Source organism: Arvicanthis niloticus, chromosome 4 (genome assembly GCF_011762505.2).
Source record: "Arvicanthis niloticus isolate mArvNil1 chromosome 4, mArvNil1.pat.X, whole genome shotgun sequence".
Taxonomy (NCBI): domain Eukaryota; kingdom Metazoa; phylum Chordata; class Mammalia; order Rodentia; family Muridae; genus Arvicanthis; species Arvicanthis niloticus.
In genome coordinates, this window is record NC_047661.1 from 6,983,428 (window position 1) to 7,011,289 (window position 27,862).

The window sequence follows — 27,862 nt, forward strand, 5'->3', positions numbered from 1 at the left end:
TTTCCAATAATGATATGATTTTATTGATGTTTTTGGAGGTTCAATTGGTCAACACACCCAGAAAATTAAGAGGAAAAAATTAGAATTTGCAAGCCTCCAAACAAACAAACAAACAAAGTGAAGACAGACAAGAAATGAACACTAAGCACTTTGAAATAAGGAGGTCCAGGTTCTTCACTAATATAGATGTTCTCGGACATAATTGGCAATGTACTTGACTGCAAGCATTGTCTCTTCACAGGTTTGGCGGATCTGAGACTCAGGAAGCAGAAAGCCGAAGAAGCCTGTATCCCGGAGTTCAAAGGTAAAGGAATATTTGATTCCCTGATCATAAGCCCAGTCGTCAGATCCCCCAGCAGCAAGATCTGAAATGAGAAAACAGCAGGAGGAAAATCTTCAATTCTAGCAAGGAGGATAAAAGAAATCACCAGCTTCTTTTTTTAACTATGAATTTTTCACTGTGAAAAATATTACGAATAGGCTGTCTAGTCAACAGAAAAGTAAAGTATATAAAAAAATTAATCCTAAGTTGCCCTAGAATTATTTTTGAGAGAATGATCTCAAGAAGTATGTTTTTAGTAATATTAAATTCTTAGTGCACTTATATGTAGTGGAGAAGTCTATTGTGGGCATGTCACTAAAGAGTAAATGTCTCCCAACAGAGAAACTTGAGTGGTAAGAGGACAGCACTCTAAGCTTGTAGAAACCTCAGGATTATGAAGCTTGACCGCTCTAGAGCAAGGGTGCTTCTCTTTTTCACTGCTGGAGATTGAATCTGGAGCCTTGGTCATGTTAGGCAAGGACTTTCCACTCAGCTATACCCCCCTGGTTCCTAAGTTTTCACGTTTTATCTTTGGCACCTGACATAGTTATTATTTCTTTTAGTTAAATCATTCAATTATAATTTTGTTCTCACTAATGTATCTTTTTGTTCATTTATTTAATCAAGAACTGAACATTCCCCACTGAACTGCCAGTCATGTGCTCATCTTGAGAGATGCTGGGACAAAGGAAAGACATTGTATTTACCCTTATTGGCTTATAGACAGTGGCAAAATAAGCCTAATTAAACTCGAGTTAATAAACCCACAGTTTGAAAGTAGGTGAAGAAGCAAGTCGTCTCTGTCAGCACCACCTTAAGAGGACACCTTAAACAAGGCCACAGGAAGCACTATTCTTTAACAAACTTTATAAGTTTTTCGAGCTTTAGCAAACTCAACAGCTCAGGCCAGAGCCTTCTCAACTGCAGTCATTAACAGCCCCTTGATGACAGGACAGGGTCTTTTTCCTTGTGTCTATTTCTGATCCTTTCAGAACTTGGTCAAATGAAATCAGTGGAAGGCAGAGGAAAGTGGAGACAGATAGAAAGGTGGTCCTGCAGAATGTGTCTTTTAATAGAACTTCACAGTCAACGGTGACCACAATGCTGGGGTCTAGCTCCACTTAGCTCTTTCTGCTGTCTTTTTATGTGTTCTGCATGTATGCAGAAGATGGTATTAAATTCCTTGGAACTGGAGCTACAGGTAATTGTGACTCAACCATGTAGGTGCTGGGAACTGAGCTCAGGTTCTCTGTAAGAGCAGTTTTGTTCTCCTATCATATGAGTTCCAGTCCCCTCCTTTGCTTCCTTCTCTTATGACCTCTTCCCTACCCTACTCTCCTGAGCCTGTCTCTATTTTCCTGGAATGTATAGACACTGGGTCTAGAATACCTGAATTATGCAAATACCTGTGTATGTAAACCTAAGAGAGAACACATGGCCTTTGTCTTTCTGGTCTGGGTGATCCTATTTTATGGAATATTTTCCAGTTCTACTACTCTTTCTCCAAATTGGATGATTTCAGTTTTCTTTATGGCTAAGTAAAATTCTACTGTATTGTACTGTCTTGCCATGTGTTTCTTTTACTTGTTTGCTCAGATAAAAGAATTGGGTTCCTCTGAAGGTTGAGTTATTTCCTCAATCCTCCTTCTTACCCATGGTCTTTTTATCGAGAAATTACTCCCTACCATGTTCTCATTCTGCAATGATCCTTCAGTGGTACATCCAAGCCACAACCCTAGAAATAAGATATCCAAACACAGGGCTCTTGATTTGGGTATGTTCTTACTTTGTAACCTAGTGTTGTACCTCTTAGTACCAAGCTTCCCTATGGTTAATTCTTCAAAGATTGCCTCAGTCTATCTCCTCCAATTTTTCTTTCCTAATGCTCTCCTCTGCATCCTTTCTCTCTTTTTATTTTAGCACCTACTGAGAGCTTGGTCCATAGTAGATACCTAAAAAATTCACCCAGGAAGCAGATGGTACTGTGGTTTGGAAAGGCTATTTATATCTATCTATTGAGTAGAAAATATACTACATTAAAAAAATGCCAAGAGGCAAAAGTGCTTTAAATGGTGAGAAAAGAAAGAGAGTGGGAAGTATTGTTCCTTTCTAGAAAAGCAGTTTCTTTGCATAGTTCTGAACCCATGACTCACAGATTGTTGTAGCTCCTGGGCCATATGTGTACTTGGTGCCATGTAGAGTGGCAAGCTCCTTTGCTGCACCTTTCACCAGGGCATTCTGTAGAAGAACCATCAGCAAGTGAATAAACAAAAGCAACAACGCCAAACAAACATGCCCTGTATACTTGTGTCAAAAACCAAAGACATATGGCACATTTGGACAAAAGCACATTTTATGCTTTTTCAATGTCTGTTTCAATTTTTCCAGATGAGTCATATTGAGATTCATAAGTAAATCTTGTGAAAGAATGTCTTTCCCAATGCCTTCCACAAGCACTCATGCTGAATTTCTTTCATTTCATTTCTGCAGGGTGTAAGAGCAAAGCAAACACCAGGAAATCCTTATGCTATGCACAGAGGTTATTGATGTCATTGCATAAAACCAACACATACCTGAAAACAACCATGACTTGACAATGTGGTTGGTAAAAAGCCAATTGAGTCATCCAGGATGGTGTGTATTAGGGCTGGGGTATCAGCAGATAAACACACATGATTGTATAGACAAGTCTTTTGGAGGAAATTGCTCTGAGACAAACATTAGCTTTGAAAGGCTGTTATTTTTATTGCTACTGTACATTAAAGGGACATTTAGCTTGTGCCTCACCCTCTGCTATCCTTGGTGTTCACCGCCCTCTCATCTGGCTAGTTATCTAATTCCATGCACCATTTTTAGGGTTACCTTGTCATGTAACTTCAATGGGTCCAATTTCCTTTTTTGGTAAAAAGACTCATTATGAACCCCATGGTAGAGGTCTTGAGTCTCATCTCACGTTTGCTCTGAGATAGGATTTACTGAACAGACCCTTACACTTCTCTTCCTCCTCTTACCACTGCTTTGGGCTACTTTTCTTCCATAATTGGGATGGTCTTCCCTATCTTCATGTAAACAGAGAATTTCTTTTCTTTCAGGTTGACTTTCACACCACCTCTCTTTTGTAGCAGCTTCTGTCTATCAGAGTTCCTTCCCTCTGTTAAAGTGGTTCTTTTGGCACATATTATTTTATAGTAGTTCCTTGTTGGATTTGTGGCTATTTTTAAAATTTTGTTGTTTATTATCTTTCTATATAGCTCAGGTTGGCCTTGAACTTAAGACTCTCATGTCTAGGTCAGAATACTCATTTAATCTTCAGCAGATAACTCAGTATGGGTTGGTTGACTGAGTCATTTGCTGGGGTTCATAATACTGAACTTTTCAAAAGTTGGACTGTTGCCTTCTGAGTAGAGACTGCAGACTGTATGGAGGTGGACAGTTAGTTATACTGTGTATTTATGGTTGATGGCTGTCATATTCAGATGCTGACATTAATTACAAAGGAAGATACCTATGGACAATTTCTCTGATTTCATTTAAAGTCAAGAGACAGAAAAAAGAAACCCAGAATAAACATTCAGCAGCTAAAATATTACATTTAAAAATCCAATTATCTTAATAATATTTCTTGCAATTTTTCCTTTTGGAAAGTTCAAATAATCCTCATTTATCTTCCAGATATCATCCATCCACATTCACCACCACAGAATTTTCTAGCAGAATAGAGTGCCATGCGGAACAGCACATTCAAGGGGAATGTTCGAAATAAGCTGAGTGACTGTTGAGAACTTGGATAGATAAAGGTGTGATTCTAGCATTCGTCAGTGTCAGATGTTTATATATGCCAGAAGATCTAAGGAACAATGCAGAAGAGAATTCACAACTCAAAACTCAGCTGACACTTTCTCTGGAGCCACTTGAGGAACAGGGGCCAAATAGTGACTAATGTTCCCATGTCTTACACTTTACAAAGAGTTCTTTCTAGGAGCATGAAATAAAGTGCAGAGAGACTAAAAGAACATGCCCAAGAGCATGCATCCAAGTGTGGTTAGCTTAAGCTATGACATCGTTTACTTACCCTTCTTTTCCACTTTTCCTAGCCTTCAAATACTCCAAAAGAAATGTTGGAATTGGTTTACTGATTTCCAAGAACTGAAGGAAGTTAAATACTCATCAACCTAGATAAAGCTTTGATGTCTGTCAAGGGACAACATGGCCTACATCAATCCTTAGCTATGAATTTCTTACCATATCTTATGCAGGGTCACCTCTGTTTTCTTAACTTAAGAGAACCTATAGCAAAAGACAGAATCTAAAATGTCACACAGAACTCAAACCATCAGAAGCAAAAGAAAAAGCAGTGCACTATTCACGGGGCCGTGGGCTTATTCACCTGGTGGGGTGAATAAGTAGAGAGAGGAAGGTCTTCAGCTCCAAAGACCTGTGTCCCCAGGTAACAGAGGATAAAAAAGTCCCTGCCTCACTGCAGTGCACCAGACCCTTACTCCAGTCTCTTGCACACTGCCAGAGTAGGCACAGTGGGCTAACTGTCTGTAGTCCATTATTACAGCATGGAAAAAATAGAGCTCCCAAGCAAACCAAAAGTATGAAATAATTCTAAATAATTTAACTTAAAGACTAAAGTGGGTACCCTGTGGTACCATGTGATAATGGGAGCCTCCAGTAACCCTAAAGATAGTTTCCTTCTTCTTGTCCTGTGATAATGCTAATTTATACCCAGGAACCAGTAAGAAATGTTACTTTTATAATTGTGGTGCCTAAGGAGATCTTAAGCTTCAAGCAGGCACCAAGGAGAAAAGAATTCAGAAGTGGGAAACACCAAGGTGAATCTAAGGAAAAGGAGGATTCTGATTGCAGTGAGGAAAGAAGTCAGGGAAACAACTGATTTAAGACAGCTGGGCCTGGTGTGTGTGTGTGTGTGTGTGTGTGTGTGTGTGTGTGTGTGTGTGTGTGTGTTGGAGTGGGAGTAAGTTTCCTGGTATCCTGTATGATATTTATTCACATTCACTGGCCTCTACCACGAGATGTCACTAAACTCCCATAGTATGTCAAAACATCTCACAAACATTACCAAATGTCTTCTCTGGGGAGAAGTAGGTAACAAATTAGTTCAAAGTGAGGAAAAGCATACAATTATGGCTGAGGAGCATTTGGGGGAAAAGTTACAAAAGAAGACAAGTTTTTAAAGGTGTCTTCAACTGATGGCATTGCAGGTCTGTCTTTGGCACCTTGGCTCCTAAAAATATCCTGTAAACAACCCAGATGTCCCATGAGAGAAGAATAGATGCAGAAAATGTTGTTCAGTTACACAATGGAATACTACTTAGCTATTAAGAATGAGAACATCCTGAGTTTTGTAGGCAAATGGATGGAACTGGAAAATATCATCCTAAGTGAGATAACTCAGACTGCAAAAGACATGCATGGTATGTACTCACTAATAAGTGAATATTAGCCAAAAAAGTACTTAATATCCAAGATACAGTCCACAGAACACAAAAAGGTCAGTAAGCTGAAGGGCCCAAGTGAGAACAGCTCGGTCCCACTTGGGAGGTAGAAAAAAGCAATCACAAGTGGGGAGGGAGGGATCTGGGAGGGAAAGTAGATGGGGGGAGGAGAGGGGAACCTGATCTGGTATTGGGTGAGGGGAAAGGACTGAAGCCCTGAGGGCCAGCAGAAAGAATGAAAACAGGCAACCTTGGGTGGAGGTTGGAGGGACCCTTCAGAATCCACCAGAGACCTAGGAGGTGAGAGACTCCCAGGAGTCAAAGCAAGGACTTTAGATGAAATGCCTGACAGTAGTGAGAGGGAACTTGTGGAGCCCACCTCTAGCAGGAAGACAGGGCCTCAAATTAGGGAGGGGGTTGCCATGCCACAGTCAAAACTCTGACCTATAATTGTTTCTGTTTAAAAGAACTGCAGGGATGGAAATAGAGAGGAGCCTGAAGAAAAGAAGGTCCAGCGACAGACCAAAGTGGGATCCAGCTCAAGGGGAGGTCCCAAGGCCTGACACTATTACTGAGATTATGGAGTGCTCACAAAATGGGACCTATCACTGCCCTCCGAAAGACCCAACAAGCAGCTGAAAGAGTCAGATGCAGATATTTACACCCAACCAATGGACAGAAGCTACTGAACCTTGTGGTTGAATTAGGGAAAGGCTGAAAGAAGCTGAGGAGGAGGGTGACCCTGTAGGACGAGCAGTGTCAATTAATCTGGACCCCTGAGATCTCTCAGACACTGGGCTACGAACAGACAGCATACATCAGCTGATATGAGGTCCCCAACACATATACAACAGAGGAGGTTTGTGTTCAATCAGAAATGATGTACCTAACTCTGAATAGACTGGAGTCTCCAGGGAGTTTAGAGGTCAGGTGGGGTGGGAGTTGGGGGTGGGGACAGCCTTGTGGAGACAGGGGTGGGTTGGAGGTATGGGACGTGAAACAGTCAGAGGGTGGAATGGGAGGGGAATAAAACCTGGAGTGTAAAAATAAATAAATAAATAAATAAATAAATAAATAAAAAAAAAAACTCAATCTAAATATATAAAAAAAACCCGCTCAATTTAAAAAGGGATACAGATCTAAATAGAGAATTCTCAAATAGGGAACTGAAATGATTAAGAAGCACTTAAAGAAAAGTTCAGCATCTTTAGCCATCATGAAAATGCAAATCAAAATTTCTTTGAGATTTCATCTTATATCTGTCAGCATGGGCAGGATCAATGAAACAAGTGACGCCCATGCTGTGGAGGACGTGGAGCAAGGGGAACGCTCATCAATTGTTGGTGGGAATACAGCTTGTAAAGACACTAGGACAATCAGTGTGGAGGTTCCTCAGGAAGATGGAATCAATCTTCCTTAAGATCAAGCTATACCACTCCTGGAATAGACACAAATGATATTTCACCCTATGGAAAGAACACTTGGTCAACCATGTTTATTGCTCCTGTATTCATAATAACCAGAAATTGGAAACAACTTAGATGTTCCTAGACAGAAGAAGGGATAAAGAAAATTTAGTACACTTGTGCAATGAAGTATTCCTCAGCCATCAAAACAAAACCTGACATCATGGAATTCAAAGGCGAATGGATGGAGCTAGAAAAATGAATCATGCTGAGTGGAGTATCCCAGACCCCAAAAGACACATATGATATGAATCCGATTATTTGGAGGTATTAGCTATTAAGTCAATGATAACTAAGGTTCAATCTATAGAACTACCAAAGTTAAGTATAAGAGTAAGGGCGTAGAGGGGACAGATAAATCTTCCTAGGAAAGGGGAATAGAATAGATAGTTATGGGTGGACGGGGGAGGGACTAGAATGAAAGAATCAAGTTGGAAAAGGGAGTGGAGAGGGAGACAATCATGGGAATATGGAAAGGGACATCTAAAATTATGGACCATTGAGGGGTAATGTGGAAACCTAATGCAATAGAAGAATGTGTATGTGCACGTGTACGTGTATATGTATGTGTATATACATTCTTGTCATCAAATGAAGCTTCTAGTACCAGTACTGGGTTGTTAGGTCCCATGGTGTGGAGGTTTGACTGAAAATGGCCCCCATAGTCTCATAGGGAGTAGAACTATTTGACAATTAGAAGGTGTGTTCTCCTTGGAGTAGGTGTGGTCTTGTGGGAGGAAGTGTGTCAGTGGGAATGGGCAGTAAGACACATGGGAATTCCCAAGCCAGCCAGGATGTTTCTAAGCCAATAGATTGTTCTCTACAAACTGACAGCAGGTCCCATTGTTAAATACAACACTTATACAATGCATTGAACACTGAGAACTCCGACTGGTGCCACTTAGAGCCTTCATCTTTATGCTTTAGCATCTTTTGTGCAAACAGTTCTGCACACTACCACAAAATGCAAATGCCACAAATGCTTTCATCTAAAATGGTGTCCTGACTGCAAGATATGCTAGCACAATAATGGCACGAAACTTGTGGGAGTAATCAACTAATATCTAATTTCAATTATGCCCACTCCACAAAATGGAACCCGCTTCCAACACTGTTTGGATGATTATGAACTAGACACTAGACAACCTAGGGACCTAGGGTAAAACTAAATATGACTGTTCTAAAAAACAGTAACAATAAACTGGTTCATAATGATTTTCTGCTATACTTAGATCATTGACTTTCTCAGCCATCATCGGAGAAATTTCCTTCTGCAGCAGCAAACGCAGTCAAATACAGAGACCCACAGGCAGACATTATTCAGAGAGTGAGAGACCTTGATATTTGCAGCCCCACATGGGATGCCTACTTTAAATCCCTTAGCTCAGAGCTCAGGGAACCCTGAGGAAGAATAGGCAGAAAAAGTTTAAGAGTCAGAGGGGATGGAGGGCTTCAGGAAATAAGTTCCTCTAAATCAAAATGATTAAAGCTCTAAGCACTCAGAGTGAAGCAGCATTCACAGGACCTGGATGGGTCTGCAGTGGGTCCTCTGTATATATTATGGCTTCCAGTTTAGTGTGTTTAGTGGAACTCTTGAGTATGCAAACATGTGGGTCTCTGATTCTTGTGCCATCTCTTGGGATCTTTTCTTCTGTAGATTTGCCTTGTCTAGCTCATATATGATAGTTTTATAATTTATGTTTCATTTTGTCATATTTCAATTATCTTTTAAAACAAATAGGAAGCTTGTTTTTTTCTCATTAGAGGCAGGAAGGAAGTGATCCAGTTGGAAGAGGAAGTGGTGAAGAATTGGGAGAAGCAAAGGGATGTAAAACATAATCAGTATATATGGTATGGGAAAATCTATTTTTAATAAAAGAAAAAAATTTAAAGTGTGTCTTTGGAAGTTGTGGCAAGCTAGGAAATTTTCTAGTGACTCAGAGCTATTAGTGTCAAATTGTCTAAGCCTTCCAGGTTGGAAAATGAGAAACAGACTAGAGAATTTCTAAGATTATTTTATAGTTTTTAATGCAGAAAGATCCTTGTGTCCTGGATTGGCAGTTCTGGGTTCACTCTGTTTAATTCTGTCTCAGTGTGTGAGGTGAGGCAAGGTACTCAGCTGATATTCTTCTAGCTTCCTGCCTTTCATTTTGAAGCAGTATATTATTATTATTTATTATTGTTGTTAACTAGTCTGTGTATATCAACCAAAGATTGTGCTATTTGCCATATCTGGTAAGTGCAGCCGTACATGGTTGTGTAGCCAGGCCTCCCTTCCTGTTCTCTTTCTCTGCTTCCTCACTGCCAGACCAGCTTTATCCTTCTGTCCTGCCTTCCCTGACACAACAGACTTTATTGTCTCTGGAACTGTAAACCAAAATAAATCCTTTTTTTTTCTTAACTCACTTTTTGTCAGGATATTTTGTCACAGAAATAGAACGGTAACTAATACAATCATTCTTATGGTATAGCAAAATGGGGCTACTGTCATTTTCCTTATTAGTAAATAAGCTACATTCAAGTGAAATTGTTTTCTATGTCAAAATTCCATTAGTTCATCCAGTTTATCTATGAATTTAATTCCTTAGTATATATGTCCATATATACATGCATACACACACACACACACACACACACACACACACACACACACACACTTTCTACTTCAGAAACTAATAAGGAATTGTTCTGACAAATTTTTCAGAATTAGAATGAAAAGCATATTCAACACTGAAGTTGTCTCCCTCTCATTGCACCCACTCACCAACTCCTCATAGTTCTCAGGCAGCTTGTAGGCATAGGAGTAAGGGTAGAGCATCATCTGTGAGTATGAGTGGATTGTCAGATAGGCCTTGATGGAGGAGAGGTTCCTGCGGATGAAATCTGCCAGGGCCTTTGTCTCTTTTTCAGACTCTGGGGCTGGTCCACAGTAAGTATCAGAGCAGGGACTCCGAGAAGCTCCCACTTCTGCAAAAAATGTGTATATCTATTAGTGGCCAATAGTCACCTACTGAAGCTCTCATAGGCAATATTAGCAATTTTATATCTTCAGTTAGGAAGCTAAATAATGTAAGGGTTTTCTTAGCACTCTTTTTAACTATTCTTCATGAGCTTTCATCTGTTTACCGTCTGTCTGTCTGTCTATCTATCTATCTATCATCTATCTATCTATCTATCTATCTATCTATCTATCTATCTATCTATCTATCTGTGTATCTATTTATTTATCTATAATATATGTATCTATTATCTATCATCTATCTGCCTGTTTATCATTCATTTATCTATTGATCATCTATTATCTATCCATCTATCTATGCATATATTAGGATGGCATGTTTTTAAACTGATATAATAAGAAATTATACATGAAATCACTAATATTACATTAAAAACCATCAATATTTATGAAGACAGGTTGTATCTCTGTGCTCTCTGTACCCCAGTCTGTACTGTATATATCCATATACAGTGAGATCAAGACAGTGGGATCTGTCATTAACTGGAATACTTATTATTCATGACCATGAAAAAGTCCTGTTACTATAATTACTGAATTGCATTTTAATTTTTAAATGATTGTTTATTTATTTTTGTGTCTAAATTGTCATTTGATTTGATTCTGTAAATATATCACACAAACTTGGCACCATAGTTTTTAATCAAATGATTCAATAAACTACTTTCTGTGCTTTGAGAAAGTTAGAATTGTAAAACATAAAACTTGATAGTTTTTCTTGTTTTGAATATTGACCTCATGTTTTCTCATGCTAATTTATCACTTATGCTTTTTAATGTTGTATGCAAAATGGTTAGCTAGACATATACTCACCACACCAGCCAGCATCAAAATTCCTGTTGGGGTCTACACCCAAGCAGGAACTTCCAGCCTTAGAAGAGCGGGTTTTTCTCCACATTCGGTCCTGAAAGAAGATTATATAGTTAGATCAAAAACTATAGGAAGTAACAGTGTGAATGTCACAAGTCCCTCTGAATTCAAATACCTTAGTCCATGTGTAGACATAGCCATCAATGTTGACCACAGGCAGAACATAAAAGTCCAGTTCATCAAGAAGCCGTTTCATGTGGATCTCTTGTTTATAGGTACGGACAGCCTGGATGTGGATAACAATGTGAGTTCACACAACAATAAAATGAATGATGCTGCCAAAATTTACATGGTCTGGGTGCAGTTGACTTCGGTAATAGAAGGGTTCTCTGCCTCATGGCCAGCCTGCATTTAAATCCAACATTTTCCTGGGTTTTCTTGGATAAAGCGTTGCAAATTAATTCAGAAGTCCTTTGAGCAAAGGAAATTAGGTTTCATATAATAAATTCTTGCGTTTTAAGAGCATATCAATGTAAAGCTTTATATTTAGAAAAGAGCTGTAATATAATGCAGGGAGTTCCCACACATTTTTTTTTATTTTGCTTTTCCTAATGTTACCATCTTTTTGCAATTACAGTATAGGTATTAAAGTAAAGGCATTAGCATGGACACAATATTATAAACTAAATTTTAGATTTTATTTAGACTACACAGTTTTTTTTAATCAGTACTCCCTTATGGTTATAGCGTTCACTTTGTCCCCCCTTCTGTCTCTCTTTTTCTTGAGTCTCATGTTGCCCAGACTGCCTTAAACTTGCTATGAAGTTGAGGTTGTCCTTGGATTGCTTATCATTCTGCCTCTATTTTCCAAGCACTGGGATTATAGGCTTGTGCCAGAATAGACAGCTGTCACATTTCCTCCCTCTCCACTGATGTACGATGAGTTTCAATATTTTCTCATCTTTTATAACTTTCATGTTGTAGAAAAGCACAGGGTAGTTTGTTTGGCAATTGTAGGGACATTATATATTTAGAGAGGGCTACAAATGTGACCTGTCTTACACAATATTACTATTTTATTTAACACTGGTGATATTATTCTTAAGAACTTAGTTAAATTAAAAAAATGTTTTCCATTATTAGTTTTCACATTGTAATTAATATGTGTTGAGTGGAACATACGTTGTGGCTCTGAAAATGTCTTGTATCTTCTTAAAGTTTTATACACTAAGTTTTGTGCCCTTCAATGGAGATGCTGAAAATCATCACCATGATATTCTAAAGGTGATTTTGATCATTATTTGTGGACACATTATTTGTAATTATCCTATAAGAAATACTTATTTTTCTTTCTTATTTATGAAATATATCTGTATCAATGTGAATGCATGCACATTTGAAAACTTGACTATTTCAGCTTATCAGGAGCATTCAATGGACAGTTGCCGATTTATCCATACTGATCCATTTTTAAGGTGTGAAACACTATTTTAGCTGTCAGCTAGTCCACCTAAGGCAGGTGAGAAAGTGTAACTTAGTGAAATTGAAATAAATCCAATTTTCTAACTTAAAGAATGCATGTCATACTAAGGTCTGTTGACAAGTGTTAAAAACTAATTTATCCCAATAGGAACTAGGAATTATGGATTATGTGTGTATGTCTGTGTATGTGTGTTCTTTTGTGTGTGCATGTGTGTATATGTATGTATGTATGTGTGCATATGTCATTTTTTTATATTAGGTTATAAAGGAATTAATTGAAATTAATACTTTCTATTTCTTCCATCAAAAATTATTCTGTCTACCTACCTCTCTCACAAACCACTGACAGAACGCAGGAGAAATCCACTCTCTTGCATGGAAACCACAATCCATGAAGATGGCAGGCTTATTTGGTCTAGCTTTACCAATCTATTTTGAGAAAAAGGAAAAGGAGAAGCGTTATTTACAACATGGCACTCAGGGGTTAACATCCACTCCCTTTGGACTCTATAAGTGAATCCTGACAGCATCTGGTGATGCCCAGTACTCAAACTGTTCTTGTCTCTGCGCGGTCACTGTGTTTAAGCTGAAAGCTTGCATTACTATTAGGCTTATTAAGCCTATGTTGCCACAAAAGGATTGGGTATCCTGCTGGTAAGTGCATTCCCATAGCCCTTATTCTCAGCTACCGTTATTAGGTGATGTGACTATGATAATTGACAATTAATTATAAGTAATTATGATTGCTGCTAAGTTTATGGAAATTTCTATTCTCCCCACTTGTTTCTTGTCTTTTCATTTTGTCACTGAAATTTCATGACAAAAGTGGTATTCAGGGTGATGGAAACAAATGGTGTTCTTTGTAATGTGGTCTGATAAATGACAATAGCCTTACAGCTTGCCAACAAAAGCTTGTGACTTTCAAATGGACTAAGAAACCACACCTAGGAGAGAAGAATTTCATTACAGCCAACCATTACTTAGATTGTTTACAGGGATGTGGTAAAGTTTATAAGAATTCTCTTATTTTACTGGATTTTATTTTTAGATAAATCAAAAGTAAGTATGTAAAAATGCATATAGAATAAAAGAATCCAAGGAATCTGAGCTATAGAGATTTTTTGTTTTTGATAAGCATGTCTGTGAAACAAATGCTAGTCAATCAGAATTCATTGATTTAAATCACTTACGTAATGTTTAAAAATTGTTTCCTTGGAATGTAAATAAGGAAGATATGCAATAAAATAACTGTTACCTTGAGAACATACATGTTACGTCCTTCAAATGTGGTTCCAATGACGCTCTGAGAGACAAGGTCTGGATTCTCAGTAGCGACTTGTTGAATCCACGCCTCTATCTACCAAACAGAACCATTCCTGGATTAATGTGACATTGTCGGTTAAACTCCCAAGCCCTCAAAAAAGTATCAGAATCAGGCACAGCCCATACCGTTTCCCACTTGTTGTACTTGGTGTAGCTGTGTCCACTTGTACGGGTTTGGCTATCAAACTGGGCTTCCAGAACATTTCTCACGTTGCTTATCAATACCCTGGATGAGTAAAAATGGGTGTTTGTGAGTTTGAGTATGTTTTGTTTCCCCAGGGAACATGAAGCCAAGAGCCACAGCTTTAGAAGATGCCGCGGTACCTCCCACTGACTCACATGTTGCCTTTTGACTTTTATTGAGGTCTTCGGGCTGAGCTACTGATGGAGATTCTGGTATCAATCACAAAAAGTTAGCCACTGAGGACACCTAGGGGGCATGAGTAAGATGGAATCTTCCAGGGTCCATACGTCACATACCTTAGTGACTCTAAACACAGAAATCATTTTAGTACACTGTCACTGTCTTCAAACACACCAGAAAAGGGCATCAGATCCTAATTACAGATGGTTGTGAGCTACCATGTGGTTGTTGGGAACTGAACTCAGGATCTCTGAGAGAGCAGCCAGTGCTCTTTATTGGTGAGCCATCTCTCCAGCCCTATTTTGTTTCTTAAACCTCAGGTATTTTCCTGATTTTAGCACTAAATGCTGCATGTCCCAGAAACCTATTCGTTATAACCAAAGTAATATGAGAGTTGACCACTGAGAGCCAGACTTTAGGATTTTAGGAGAACAACCTGCTGGTTGGAATTTTAGAAATATTAATAGCACTAAATATTTATTAGGTAAATGACATTGGGTTTAAATAACTAGTATCTTCTCTGCTGTTTGGCCGACTTGATAATCAAATAGTTCCATTAGCAATGCAATATTGAAGAGACAGAACTGAAGAGACAGAACCCTAGAGACTTGCCTATTCATATTAATTCAATTGAAAATTCCTACATATGGTATGTGTATGTCTGTCTCTGTGTATTTGTTTTTATTTCTTATTACTATTTTGAGTGGAAAGTATGCATGGAAGGGAAAAATATCTTATCACTAATATCCTTGATTACTGAATATTCTAGAACAAGGTCAATTTGCAAAAATTCTGCCATTCACAGTTAAGCTTTCTCTTGGTTTTATCTGACAAGAAAGAATTGCAGGCACACATACAGTCTTCTTTTCCTCTCTTAGACTCCAGGGCACCTATCAGGGACTCTCTGAACCTCTCATTTGTTCCCCTTCCCTTTGGTGAATTTGGGTATGAGCTTGTATCTGTTTATGGAAAATGCAATAAACTAATACTAAATGACTTATTTGAGTTCTCTCCAAATTTTTTCTTATGAATTAACTCTCTTAACATTTAAAAGATGAAAAGGAGCATATCTTAGCATTTGTCTGAGCAAAGAAATTTTTCTTTGAAACAGTTATCAAAACTTAATTAGTGAGTTAGTCTTTTGCAATTCATCACAAATGTAGTATCTTAAAGTGACATGAGTCTATCAGTGTACGGTTCTGGAATTCCACCTTAAAGCAACATGGGCCTATCAGTGTATGGTTCTGGAATCCCATACAGGTATCACTGTGTTGAAAAATATCAATGTGGAAAAGTTTGAAGGGGAAGTAGAAGGAATCATCAATTGGGAATAAAAAGGTCAAGGTAATGATTTGGCTAAATTTATGTATTGACTTCAGAAAAATCATGTGCTTCTTGGCTTTAAATCCATGGTTTTAGAATGGGGATTTTGATTAGAGAATACTCAATGACATTTTTAATTCTGAGATAAAATTGATCTTGGTCATTTACATAGATTCCTTTGAAATAGATGAAAAAACTCCTTATTTACAACCTTTATAAATTAAGAAAACATAGAGATACTAAACCATTGGCTAGAAAAGATTTGGAAAATGATCTTCAAGGAAAATTTGTAATAGAAACATCGTCAAACAAAAACAAAACAAACAAAACAAAAATATAAAAATAGACAAACAAACAAAACAACCAACTGGCAGAAAACACTTCTATTTCATTACCATTAAACAGAAAGAACAAATCCTGCCAAACACAGGTGAAAACCTCTGAATGGGAGAAGGATCCAGTAGAAGTGGCAGGTGATGCATACTTTAACTTTCTCTTTTTCCAGTGCTTGGGTTTGAGCCCAGGGCCTTACATGTGCAAGGTGAACATACAGTTGAGCGGTATCCCTAGGTTTTAAAAATACAATATGCATAATACCCAACTTACATGGTTTCTCACTAGGTGCCTAGGGGAAATATAACCTATGTTAATTGCTCCTCAGCATTCCACAGATGTAAGAGTTTCCATAGACACATCTTATTTAAAGCTATAGTCATGGCCGTTGCTGGTATTCAGCAGTCAGTGTTGGGTGGAGGCAACAGCAAAGCTCACAGAACAACATACAGCTTTCCTGTTAACATAGCCAACCTCAAGCTCAAACGACTTAGCAGAGGCTTAGTAACTGTGAAAGGCTGTTGCTGGTGATTTGCTGCAGGAAGAGACATTCTTTTAGAGTTCTTACTGTGTCATCATTTTAATCATGACAACAAGGTGTAAAAAACCAGTTTAAATTAGTAATATAAAAAATAGTAATTAATAGTAAAAATAGCCTTTGCACCTTGAGAAAGGGCATCAGAAAACTTTTAGTCAGATCATGAATTATCATGGAGAAAATATTAAAAAAATCTGTGCACAAAGAAAGATAAATTGGAGTTTTACATTCAAGGTTGTATCATTAAATATAGAGATACTGGGAACTGGATATTGTCAATCAGGTTGAAATGCACTGCTAACTGCTTGAAGGCTGGGGCCTACCTCAAATGATCCTTTGCAGTCTTGTGGTTAGTTGGTTTTATTAGATTTATGATAAAGCAATGTAATAAAACATTTTTATAAACAATTAGTTGCTATTGTAAATGATTAAAACAATGCCTCTTAAGGACATCATTGTGTCTCTAAAATACACAATATACTTTCATATGCTTTTATGTTAGTTTCATCCAATCTCTTTTCAATTTTTAAAGACAAGTTAGCAAATTAGATCATTGTGACTTTCAATAAAATACAGAATCTTATGGCTGGAAAGGAAAGAAAGACTTCATGTAATTTATAGAAGATACCCGCTTAATTATTTTAAAGATTTTTAAAAAATGTAATGTGCATATCTTTTCTGCATGTATGTCTATGCTCCATGTGCATGTAGGGCCCATGAAGACTAGAAAAAGGCATTAGATTGCTTGGAACTAGCATTACAGATGGTTGTGAAACACCATCTAGGTACTAGGAATTAAATCCTAGGTTCTCTGCAAGAGCAGCCAGTTTTGTAACTGCTGAGCTATCTCTCCAGCCCTACACAGTTCTTCAAATGTGTAGAAAAATGATGGTACAGGCAGTTAGCAACAAACAATTCCACTATAATTTGAAAAAGGGGGGAAATAACCATTTTTGGAATCTTTAGGAAGCAATTTTGTAGACTACAAAAGAGTAAAATCTTTTACTGTTCACAGAAGGGTTCTGTCAACTTAGCTCCAGACTAGAAACTAAACATTGGTACTGTTCAATTCCCAGTCTTTCTGTATTTAAAGATACAATCTTGGCACGTGGAACTACAATTTTTCCTTCTTTCTGTGCACATTTTGAAATTAGACACATGACGGAAATTGTTGAATGATGCAAGTTACGGTGAAGCGAATGCCGTTGATGGTCTCTGTATACACAAAATCTTTAATTGCAAGTTCTTGCCAGTGAGAAACTAGCTGGTACAAACTAGTTACCCTGTGGAGTAATAATAGGGTCTCTATGGATTGTTTTTGACTAGCAATGTTATTGCTCGAGTGGTCTCCCAAGATTCCTGTGGACTTATTTATTGTTCAGAAGATTATATGCTGCAATATAATATAACTCTCAGCAGAAATGCAAACATTAACAAGATCTAAGACCAAGGTCCATTCTATACTGCAGGAGACAACATGCAACCATAATTGAATGAAGTCTGCAATTAGAAAAAGGAAGAGAATCTTTTACTTGATATTGTTAGTGAGGACTGATGGGGGTTTGGAATGATTTTATTGAACAAAATCAAGACATCCTTTCAGTATCTCCAAATATAGCTTATAGGCATTGCCCTTTCTTTGTTTTCTGGAAGAATTCTATAGAAGCCCATCTTTAAGTAGGCTATTAAGGCATCTCAAGCTGAGATTTTAGAAGCCCTTACTAGAAAATAAGAAAAAAAAATCAGAGATGTCTTTAATCACAATTTGCAATTTACAAAGTTATATTTTGTTTTAAAAAAGATTGTCTGTTCCATGTTGCATTTTAATATTCTTCTCAGTAAGGATCAGGGAAATAAGTCAGATAAATCATGACAATAGCGTGAAACATAGCAGTTTTGTGACATCTTTAAAAGGCTTTCATATTGGGCTGGAGAGATGGCTTAGCAGTTAAGAGAAGACACTTCTCTTCTTGAAGACCTGAGTTTGGCTCTCTGCACTCACATCAGGAGGTCCACAAAAGCCAGTAGCTCCATTTCCAGAAAATCTGACAGTCTCTCTGGCCTCTGTGAGCCCTGTACTCATATACACAAACCCACACTCATATACATACATATATACATAATTTTCAAATAATAAGTAAATAAAAAGGCAAGTGCATTTTCCCTCTTTGTACAACAGTAAACCAGGATAGTACTCACAATAATAGTAATATTTTTAAGTGCAAATAATAGTATGCTGTTGGTTTATCAGTGTCATCTTTCCTCATATATCCTCATCCTGTGGGTTAGGAAACTGAAGCTTGGGAAGCTTAGGCTGTTCTTAAGGTCTCACGACAGTAAGTTGCAATGATAGGTTCTTGTTTGGTTCCTCCAAAAGCATTTTCTTGTTGTCTGTGCCACTTCTGATGTTGGCACATGTTGTACAGTTGACTGCTGACATGTTCCTTAAACACGATTACTATTTTTTTCTATTTTTAATATGCAAACAAACCAACAAAGTAATTTCTGATGCTAAAGTTCTGTAGATCTTATTTCCTTAAAACAAAATGATGATGTGCATGTATGGTCATGGGTTGCTGAATAGGCATTTGAACATACTGAATTGGAGTTCTTTTTGTTTGTCCTTGGTCTATGCCTGGATAAAATGTTCTGGGTTGTCCTGCAGTTGCCCCTGAAGCATGGTCTGGTTCTTAACTTCAAGCTGCCGTACTTCATCTGCTCCCTGCCTATACACCCTTTAGTTCATATATATGTAATTTTCAACTAAAGCCTGATTTTCCAGGTCATCTCTCCCTGAGCCAAGTTTTATTCATTCTGCTTACTCCCTAGTGCTCTGCTCTTTCTGATTCCTATCATACACCACTGAACTCCTTCACTTGATGTTTATCTTCTCCTAATATATATAAAGTCCTAGCCACCTTTTGCATATCTATGGTACCCAGGCATTTAATATCTATGTTGGGGTATCAACCAATGGACAACTTTCTCTTCTTTGAAGGGCATTCTCACTTGAAAGATGTTGACTTAACAATGTAATATTTTGGAAGGAGCAGTCTGAACAGTTTAGACAACTCTACTCCTTTTATTTAGAGTCCATGCTCCTTTTTTGGCCATTTTTTGTGTCTCCTGATACTAGGAATGGGGTCTTTAAAAAGAATATAGTATCTCTAGACTTATTCTTAAACTAAAGGCACATGAGGGCCCTAACTGCCCACAAGAGATGTGGTTGGTCACCCAGAGAAGATTTGAGGATAAAATTGTGCCAACATGATAATAGTGTCCATGTTTGGCCTTTACTCTCTATATCATTTTAAAGCAATATTAGGTCACATATTTGGCTGGTTCAAGAATGTAGAACATTTTCATTAGTGTAACAACTGAACAGAAAAATCACTAAGTCTTACTCTATAGTGCTAGCTCTGCCGTTACCTTTTTGTATGGGAAAAACATAGTCTATCCTCATTTTACCTTCACTGGGTCATTAACAGACTTAGGGAAAAGGGGAGAGAATTCTAATATCTGTAAAGAATAAACTTACTCATAGTGAACATCATTCTCCTCCAGCAACGTCTCCACATCAGCAACATCTTCTGCTTTAACATGAAAGTCAACTGTACTGAGTGGTTTCACTTGTGTAGCAGAATCTGGTTTCCAGAAATCAATCTGAATAAAAAAAAAACATTTGGAATAAGCATCTATAGCTCAATATCAAATTAGGATTTGAGAGCACATGAACTCCATATAATTGTCTTAAAACTTAAATATTTCAGGTACTCTTTTATAAATATCTCATTTGAATTAATAAGGACCAATCAGCTAGATGCCAATAAAAATGTTTCCAAGGCTAGAGATATGGTTTTGCGGGGAAAATGCTCATTGCATAAACATGAGGACCTGAATCCAAATACTGAGAACACATTTTGCAAAGAAAAGCTGAGTGTAGTTGTATGTGCTTCTAACCTCATTGTTTGGTGGATAGCAGGCAAAGTCAGGAGGATTACTGGGGCTTGCTGACTACCAGACACTAACCTCACTCCAGACTGAATGAGTCATCCTGTCTGAAGGAATTAAGATAGAGAATGATAAAGCAGATACTGGACATCTCACTCTGGCCTTTTTGTATACAGATAGGCATATATATATATTAGTACACATTGCATTATCACAAACACATACTCACGCACAAATACATGCAGACATACATGCAAAACTAAAACTGATTAGCAAGAAGCATGAAGAACATGGTTATTTCTCATAATTCCAGTTAATTGCAGAATTCTCTAGCTACCCTTTTCTGTTTTTCAGTTTTATGCAACACTTGCTTATTATGACAACAGTATCTATGGTAATAGATAAAGCTGCCAAGCAATAATAAATACACTATAGTCCAAAAAGGTAGTGGAGAGAAACTGAGCTTTCCTTTACTTTAATAGACTTATTTTCATAATCTTTGAACTTTATTTCTATGAAAGTCACAGTAATATAAGCCCAAGAACATCTTCCTGCTGTGCTCTCTACTGTGGCTGGAAACAAAATATGCTTGGGGATCTAGCAGTGCACTAAGATTTCTATTTTATTCATAACTGTTATTGGGGTTTATTACATAATGGGCTTTAGGTGGATGAAACAGGCAAGAGTGGGTGAAATCATACAGTAATTTGTCTTCCTAAGGAGGACTTTAGAGAAAATAGGAAATAGTCCGGTGAATGACACATTTGATTATTATAATGCTTTTATTTATGTCTATATCACCACAAATATCCAATTTTATGGAAAAATGTCAGCTAGGTTCTTCAGTGTTTTGTATGTATGTTTCTCTATTCCTTCTTTACATTGAGCAGAGGCCTGGAAGTCTGAGATAAATCTGACATTGTGTCTTGATTTTCTATTGTTGCTCATTTGTTTAGATGTTTATAAGCTAAGCTCAGAGTGCAAATGTGAATTCTGCACACTGTGGCAGTGCTGGCTCAAATGATACTTGGGACCATTTCTAGGAAACTTGTAAGGAAAACTGAGGAGATTTAAAGATGTTATAGCTGAGTAAGGAAGGTGTTAAGGTAATCAAGTTTCTGGTGTACTTGAATGGAATCCTGTTAACTAGAGCTGGTTCTGCTGACTTGAAACCAGTGTACTAGTCCAATGGATGCTGAGCCACCCTAGGGGCTATCGAGGATGCCAGGTCAGCAGAAGACAGGGACATGTGATTTCAACAAGAGGGAACCAGAAGAAGAGTGAGAATATGGTTATAAGGGATGGTTGAAAGCATACTAATTACATCATTGGGTAGCAAAGGATTGGCTAAAGAAGAAAGTTGAAGTGGGGAGAATTGGAGCTAAAATCAGACTGGGGGCAGTGTGAATGTAGACTACAGCAAGCACAGAGGAAGCTGAGGTCTAGTGACACAGAGAAAAGCAATGACAATAGAAAAGCAACGTTGGTAGAAGAAAAAGTCTTTTTTTTTTTTTTTTTTTTTTTTTTTTTTTTTTTTTTTTTTTTTTTTTGAGACAAGGATTCTGTGTGCCTTTGTAGACAAGGCTAGCCTCAGAGTCACAGAGATCTTCCTGTGTCTGTCTGCTAAGTGCTGGGATTAGAGGTGTGTGCCACCACACCGGACTTAGAAAGTCCATTTTTGAGCACTGGCTTTACATTTGCATTCCTGCCCTCCCAATGTCATCTGAGTTGTAGACACAGGGGTTTAGCGTTGGAGTCCTCAAAGTGTTTGTAGACAACATTGGCAGAGCCAGTCTCAATCATAATTACTGAGACCTTTTAGTGTGCTCAGAACTCCACTTTGAACAGACAAATACATCCCCAAGTTGACAGGAAGGGCTACAGAAATAATTCAGAACCCAAACTGAACACATGACCCTGGGAGATAACTGTCTGGGTTTCCAACGTATTAATCCCACTGATGGGATAATTTTGAAATGTGTGGTTTGTAACACTTCCTGAAGGCTCCCTGTGGGTTAAGTTACAGTTATTCTTTGTGACAGTGGTTTATGTTCCCTTGTCTCTATCACTACTCCCCCATGTTTTTTTGGTGCTCACTGCACTTTTTCAAGTGAGCTAGTTTTCTTTTACTCTTGAATCAAGGTCTGTTCTGGAAGAGAGTTTATCAAGATGTTAACTTTCTACTCAGAGCAACAAACGTCTGCATGATATGTTTGGTGATGGCCCAGTCAACTATTACAACACTATAGTTAGTGTCTGTGTAACATTTCCTTGAATGTCTTCTATAAGAATAATGGATTCTTTCAGAGGGGTTATTATAATGTTTGACAACATTTGCAGACCTAGTTTGAGGCCCCTCCACATCTGTGGGGTGGTGGGCTGTGAGAGGCAGCTGGGTACTTAGTCGAATGCAGGCCTTGAATTCCGGATACCCTAAAGGGAAATAGGTGTTCAGCCTTGCTCCTGGGCCCTGGTTCCTTTCACTTATTCACAGCCCCTCCCAAAGAAAAGGTTTGTGGCCTTAGGTCATGTATCACAGGTAGAGGGCGTGACTACAGGCTGCAGAGCCTCAAGAGATCGCCATATTCATGAGATACCTAAAGGCCAGAGGGTGTAGCCAATTAAGCATTCCTTCTCAGACCCTCCTCTTTGCAAAAGATATTTAACCTTAGGCCTGACATAAGGTCACGGGGTACAGCTTCATCCACTTTCTGCCATGACAATAAACCTTTTAAAAGCATGTACTTCCTGTTGTCTTTGGGGCCCGCCATGGAGAACTGTAGAGGGAGCCTTCAACCAATGAGCCGCTGCCTAATCTCAACTGAGGACCTCTCTGCATTCCAGCTATAAAGCCCATCAACTCAAGCAGGCTAGCTGAGCCAGCAATGACCCAGCCAAGCGAATCATCTCATCTACCCTGAGGGGCTGTAAGACGATCCAGCTCATATCCCCCCACTCTTGTTCAGTCCTTCTGTGGTCTCCCAGTGGTGCCTGAGAGCCCAAGGGCTGAGACTAGCTGGTCTCTGGCCAGCCACCCCCAACCAAAGAGTTCTGCCCCTGCGGGTCTCAGACTGTGATTTCCCCATGCTTGGAGTGGAGGCCAGTGGCTTACTCTAGCCCAGGGTCTACCTAGAGAAGCGTGGAGTAAGCACATTCAAATCCCTGTGCTTCTGCCCCGCTAAGCCACTGTTCCAGATGCCTGGGGAAACAAACTCATGAGATCTACAACTCAGCCCAACAGGACCCACGCCCATGAGCGAGCTACAGCCCCTCACACATGTTCAGTTTGAAAGGTTAAACATAACTTAGCATTGGAGTACTTGCCACACATAGGAAAAGGTCTGGGCTTCCCTAACCCTGCAAAATAAGTCAAGTCAAGTCAAGTCAAGTCAAGTCAAGTCAAGTCAAGTCAAGTCAAGACAAGACAAGACAAGACAAGACAAGACAAGACAAGACAAGACAAGAACAATATATATATCCTTTGATGTAGAGAAGATTGGTGTGGGCAGCAGACCTGTCAGCATCCACGTGGCCATGTGGAGCACTGTAAGTGTGATGCAGACCTGCAGTCCCGGAGATAGAATCATTGCTTCTTAAGAAACAGAACCAGTAGCAGCACCACATTCCCACAGTAGTTACCAATCACCATGTGGTTACAAATGAGAAACTCAAATAAGAACATAAGTAGAGAGTGTGGATTTCAGGAATTACAGTGACTTGAGAAAGAGACATAGGGAAATGAAGTAAAATGCTTGACACAAAATATGAGAAATTGAGCTATACCAGCCACTGCTATAAAATTGAAGGTAAAAATTATATTACAGAGCACCAAGTGACAGAAATTCACATGAAACACAAAGGGTTATCCTTAAATTATAGTGTTATGAGAGTATCAGCCTGGCCAGCCAGATGATAGTTAACTTGAATCCTTACTAAAATAAGGTAATGCACTAACACAAAGACAAGATAAACTAAGGTATAAATCTAAAATTTAGCATGGGTATGGTGCTTAGTTGGTACAAGGCTTGCCTGGACACACAGCTCTGGATCTTTTCTCCAGCACCGCATAAAACTATACATGACTGCAAATACATGTAATCTCTGGACATGGAAGTTGAAAGCAGGGAGATAGGTTCAAAGCTATTTTCTGTTACATAGCATGATCAAGGCCTGCCTGGGCTACATGAGTCCCTGTCTCTCTCTTTAGAGTCTTTGGAGGGTAAGTTCTGCTGATAAAATCAGAAATATTAGTGCTGAGAGCCTCTGAGTTTTCAGATATATGCATAAATTTGCTTCACACTATGTGTGGTTGGGAGTCAAACACCTAGTAGGTCTCTCATGTATTTTGAGAATTTTGTTTTCTTGTGTGTAAGTAAAGGAATTTCTACTGTAGGCCTAATGTATAGAGCAGGAAGAAAAGTTCTGCTATGTCAACAATAAAGAAGATAGTAATAATGTTACTCTAGACAGAGAAAAATAAACTTAAAACTCCAGAAACAGGGACTGTAAGAAAACCCAGAGGACAGAGTATGTTTTACATTTAGAAATATGTTGGTTGAGAGGACCAATATAATGTGAGTGCAAGAAGTAAAATCAAACCCTGACACTGAAATTACGAAGGATGAGAGGAAGTGCTGAATGCAGTGTAGCTCTGATCCTTCCAATATATCGAAGTCTTAAAAGGATACCTTCAAAAGCTGGGAGGAAGGACACACTGGCCAAGGATAAACAAAAAGATGAGATGCCCTTTGATGATCTTATCAGGAAGGCTACATCCCAGAATACACTGCACCCACATGATCACTACAGAGGATTTAAATCTTTTGAAAATTTATGTTGGAAAGAAAGAAAAAAATATAAGAAACATGTACCTTCTGGCATTGAGCTAGCTTGTGCTGCCGCAGCTGTAGGAGAGCTGACTGTTTAACTCTCATTGGCTTTCACTTTTTCTATTATCTTTTAACTTCCAAAGAGAACACTGAGGTTTGAGGTAGATGAGGATAGAAGCACAAGGCTCTCTACAGTTGATATGGCCAGAAGCTAAGTCCTGTGAATCTGAGATTAACCCATGTGCTTGACCACAAAAAAAGGAGAGAATCTAGGTGACTAAAGCAATATATCAGACAGCATCAAACTATGTATTCCAGAGAACCAGGTCTGATTCCTAGCACCTGCGTGGTGATTCACAATCACCTGTAACTCCAGTCCTGGAGGATTTGATCTTGTTCAAAGGATTTCAGTGTGTTGAAAATGAATGAAAATATACAATATATCAAAACCACATCTAAAATCTTGAATATATTTAAAAAATGTAAGCACAGAAAAGAGGGGATAACTCATTTGCAGATGGTTTGTTTGAAAAAAAAATGGTTCATATTGGACTGAAGTTTAGAAGAAATAGTGTGTGCTCTAGGATCCTTAAGATGTGAAAACGTGTGGTAGGCCACAGAAACACATGTCTGTTACACAAATGAAGGCAGAAAATTGTCCTGTAGCATGTATCCAGCCTACTGCAAATTCTGAAAGATACATTTTCAAAAAGAAATAGAAAGATTTAATTGTCTCTAGATTTGACCAGAATGCTCTAGACTTTATAAGCTTAAAAACTAGGAAAATCAATAGAAAGGCACAGAAAAGATAATTTTTTTTACTCATTTGGTTCTAATAAGTCAATAATAGAAGGAAGGCACCTTTAATTTTAAAATATTAAAGAAAACCAGTGGTTAGACTCTGAAGTGTTCTATGACTCTGGCAACAATAAAACAAGTCACAGTGAAGGCTGACAGGCAGAGATGCCACTATGCAGGAAGAAATTTCAGATGTGAAAGACAGGTTAGAGTAGGTGACTTTATGTTCTATTTCTACTCAAGACTTCACATTTATGACTATGATACCTTCTAATTTTTACTTTATTTTGCTACGTCTGCCTTAAAAGCTAAAAGAGAAAGACACACAGATGATAAATAGATAAATAGGTAAACGAATGGATGGATGGTTAGATACAAGGTTGGGTAAATGATGGATGGATGGATGCATTAGATTGGGTGGGAGGGTAGATTGGCAGACTGATACCTAGGAACTAGGATAGTGTTTTAGTTTATATATTCAAGACTAAACAACATTGACCAAAGTGGTACTATTTATACTCAGGAGTAGATTTTTGCCACATTATACATGTAATTAAATTTGTATATTCTAACCCATAGATATTATTTAGAGTAGCATAATTTCACTTTTTTAAAGCAAAAAAATAATATGGAATTTGCTTGTGCAGTCTACCTTTTTTTTTTCTCCCTCAAGTCATATCATTAAAACAACCAGAATCAAGGTCAGGAAAACTCAAGTTGTTTGATTAAGAATGAAAGAAAATCAAAGGAAAAAGATGACACATGGGTTATGGAAATGAATTTGAAGTTGGAAAAAAGCCCGGTTTTTCAGTCATTTCCAAATTGATCATTTCCTCCTTTGTCTTAGAAAAAAAGTGACTTGCATGTTAGATGATCTACGGCCTTCAAGACAGAGCCAACTCACTTAGCTGTCACTGTCAGCTCTTCTCAAAGGTTGTGTGGATTTATAACACTACATGGCTTGACATAAGCTAATTTAAGCAGCAGAAGAAAGCACTGTGGCATTAAGTAGTTTCCAAGTTTTATTTCTTACTTTTAAAAATCCTTCAGGGAATATTTCATGTCATTGCTTTTGATAGAATCAGAATAATTCAGGCTTTGAAGTTAGTGTAAAGCAGAGAACTGATACTGTACCTGTTTGGTGTTGGCTAGTTCCTGAATTAACTTGATGTGATCTTCATCGTGTACACTGACACGGAATACCCGGTTGCTAAATGGTAAAAAGAATGAATAGAAACTTAAATTTCAGCAATGTGTCAAAAAGCTAGCAAAACTTACTTTGGAAGGAATTTTGGACCTACCCATCAAAGTGCTCCTCAGAAGCACTAGCCAGGGCCACACTCACCACGGCCAGGAGCAGCAACATGGTGTCTTTCTGAACTACTGAGCAACCTGGGCCCTTCCTGCTTTTATAGCCCAGAGTGTTCTTTCTGTTCTTCTCCAGACTGAAAAAAAATGGGCACTATCAGATCTTGATTAATAATTTTCCTGGCACAGTTATTTTGGTAGGTGTTTAAAGTCTAAGAAGTTATCTTTTGAGCACCTGTAGAAAGAGCAAATGATCTCACGTTCACATTTAACCTAGAATCACTTGTGCATTTAGCCTAGAATAATTAGTGTGCAGGGGTGTTAAATAAGATTTATGTTGTAGTCTTTTTATTTCCATTTTGATTTGAGATTGATGTACAGTGAGATAGATTTAAGTATGCTTAATGAGTGCTGGCAAATTAATTAACCTGCCCACAAAGACAGAAGACGTTTCCTAGCTGAAGTTCCATTGGCACTTTTCCTCAAATATATTTATAGTTTCTTCAAGTAACTTCTATTGAAGTTTTTGTCTTT

The 27,862-nt window shown here is 38.1% G+C and overlaps 1 protein-coding gene across 1 annotated transcript; it reads right to left on the reverse strand.

Annotated features, from left to right (window-relative positions):
• Cpb1 (carboxypeptidase B1) lies at positions 1-27,436 on the reverse strand. The gene is made up of 11 exons (XM_034500859.2): positions 27,322-27,436; positions 27,155-27,230; positions 19,981-20,105; positions 14,011-14,110; positions 13,817-13,918; positions 12,889-12,990; positions 11,255-11,365; positions 11,083-11,173; positions 10,015-10,217; positions 2,476-2,560; positions 1-365 (listed from the first exon to the last, which is right to left on the reverse strand). Exons 1-11 carry the CDS (start codon positions 27,384-27,386, stop codon positions 178-180), a joined length of 1,248 nt encoding a protein of 415 aa, XP_034356750.1. The 5' UTR covers positions 27,387-27,436; the 3' UTR covers positions 1-177.
• Positions 27,437-27,862: the final 426 nt, after the last annotated feature.

What these genes read in the sequence shown, in the direction of transcription:
- Cpb1 (XM_034500859.2), bottom strand. Translation starts at nt 27,386, where the DNA reads ATGTTGCTGCTCCTGGCCGTGGTGAGTGTGGCCCTGGCTAGTGCTTCT. An exon ending in GAGAATGATGTTCACTATGA is followed by an intron (nt 14,111 to 19,980) that starts GTAAGTTTATTC and finishes TTACTCATCCAG; the next exon opens with GGTATTGATAAGCAACGTGA. An exon ending in GTAACATGTATGTTCTCAAG is followed by an intron (nt 12,991 to 13,816) that starts GTAACAGTTATT and finishes TTCTCAAAATAG; the next exon opens with ATTGGTAAAGCTAGACCAAA.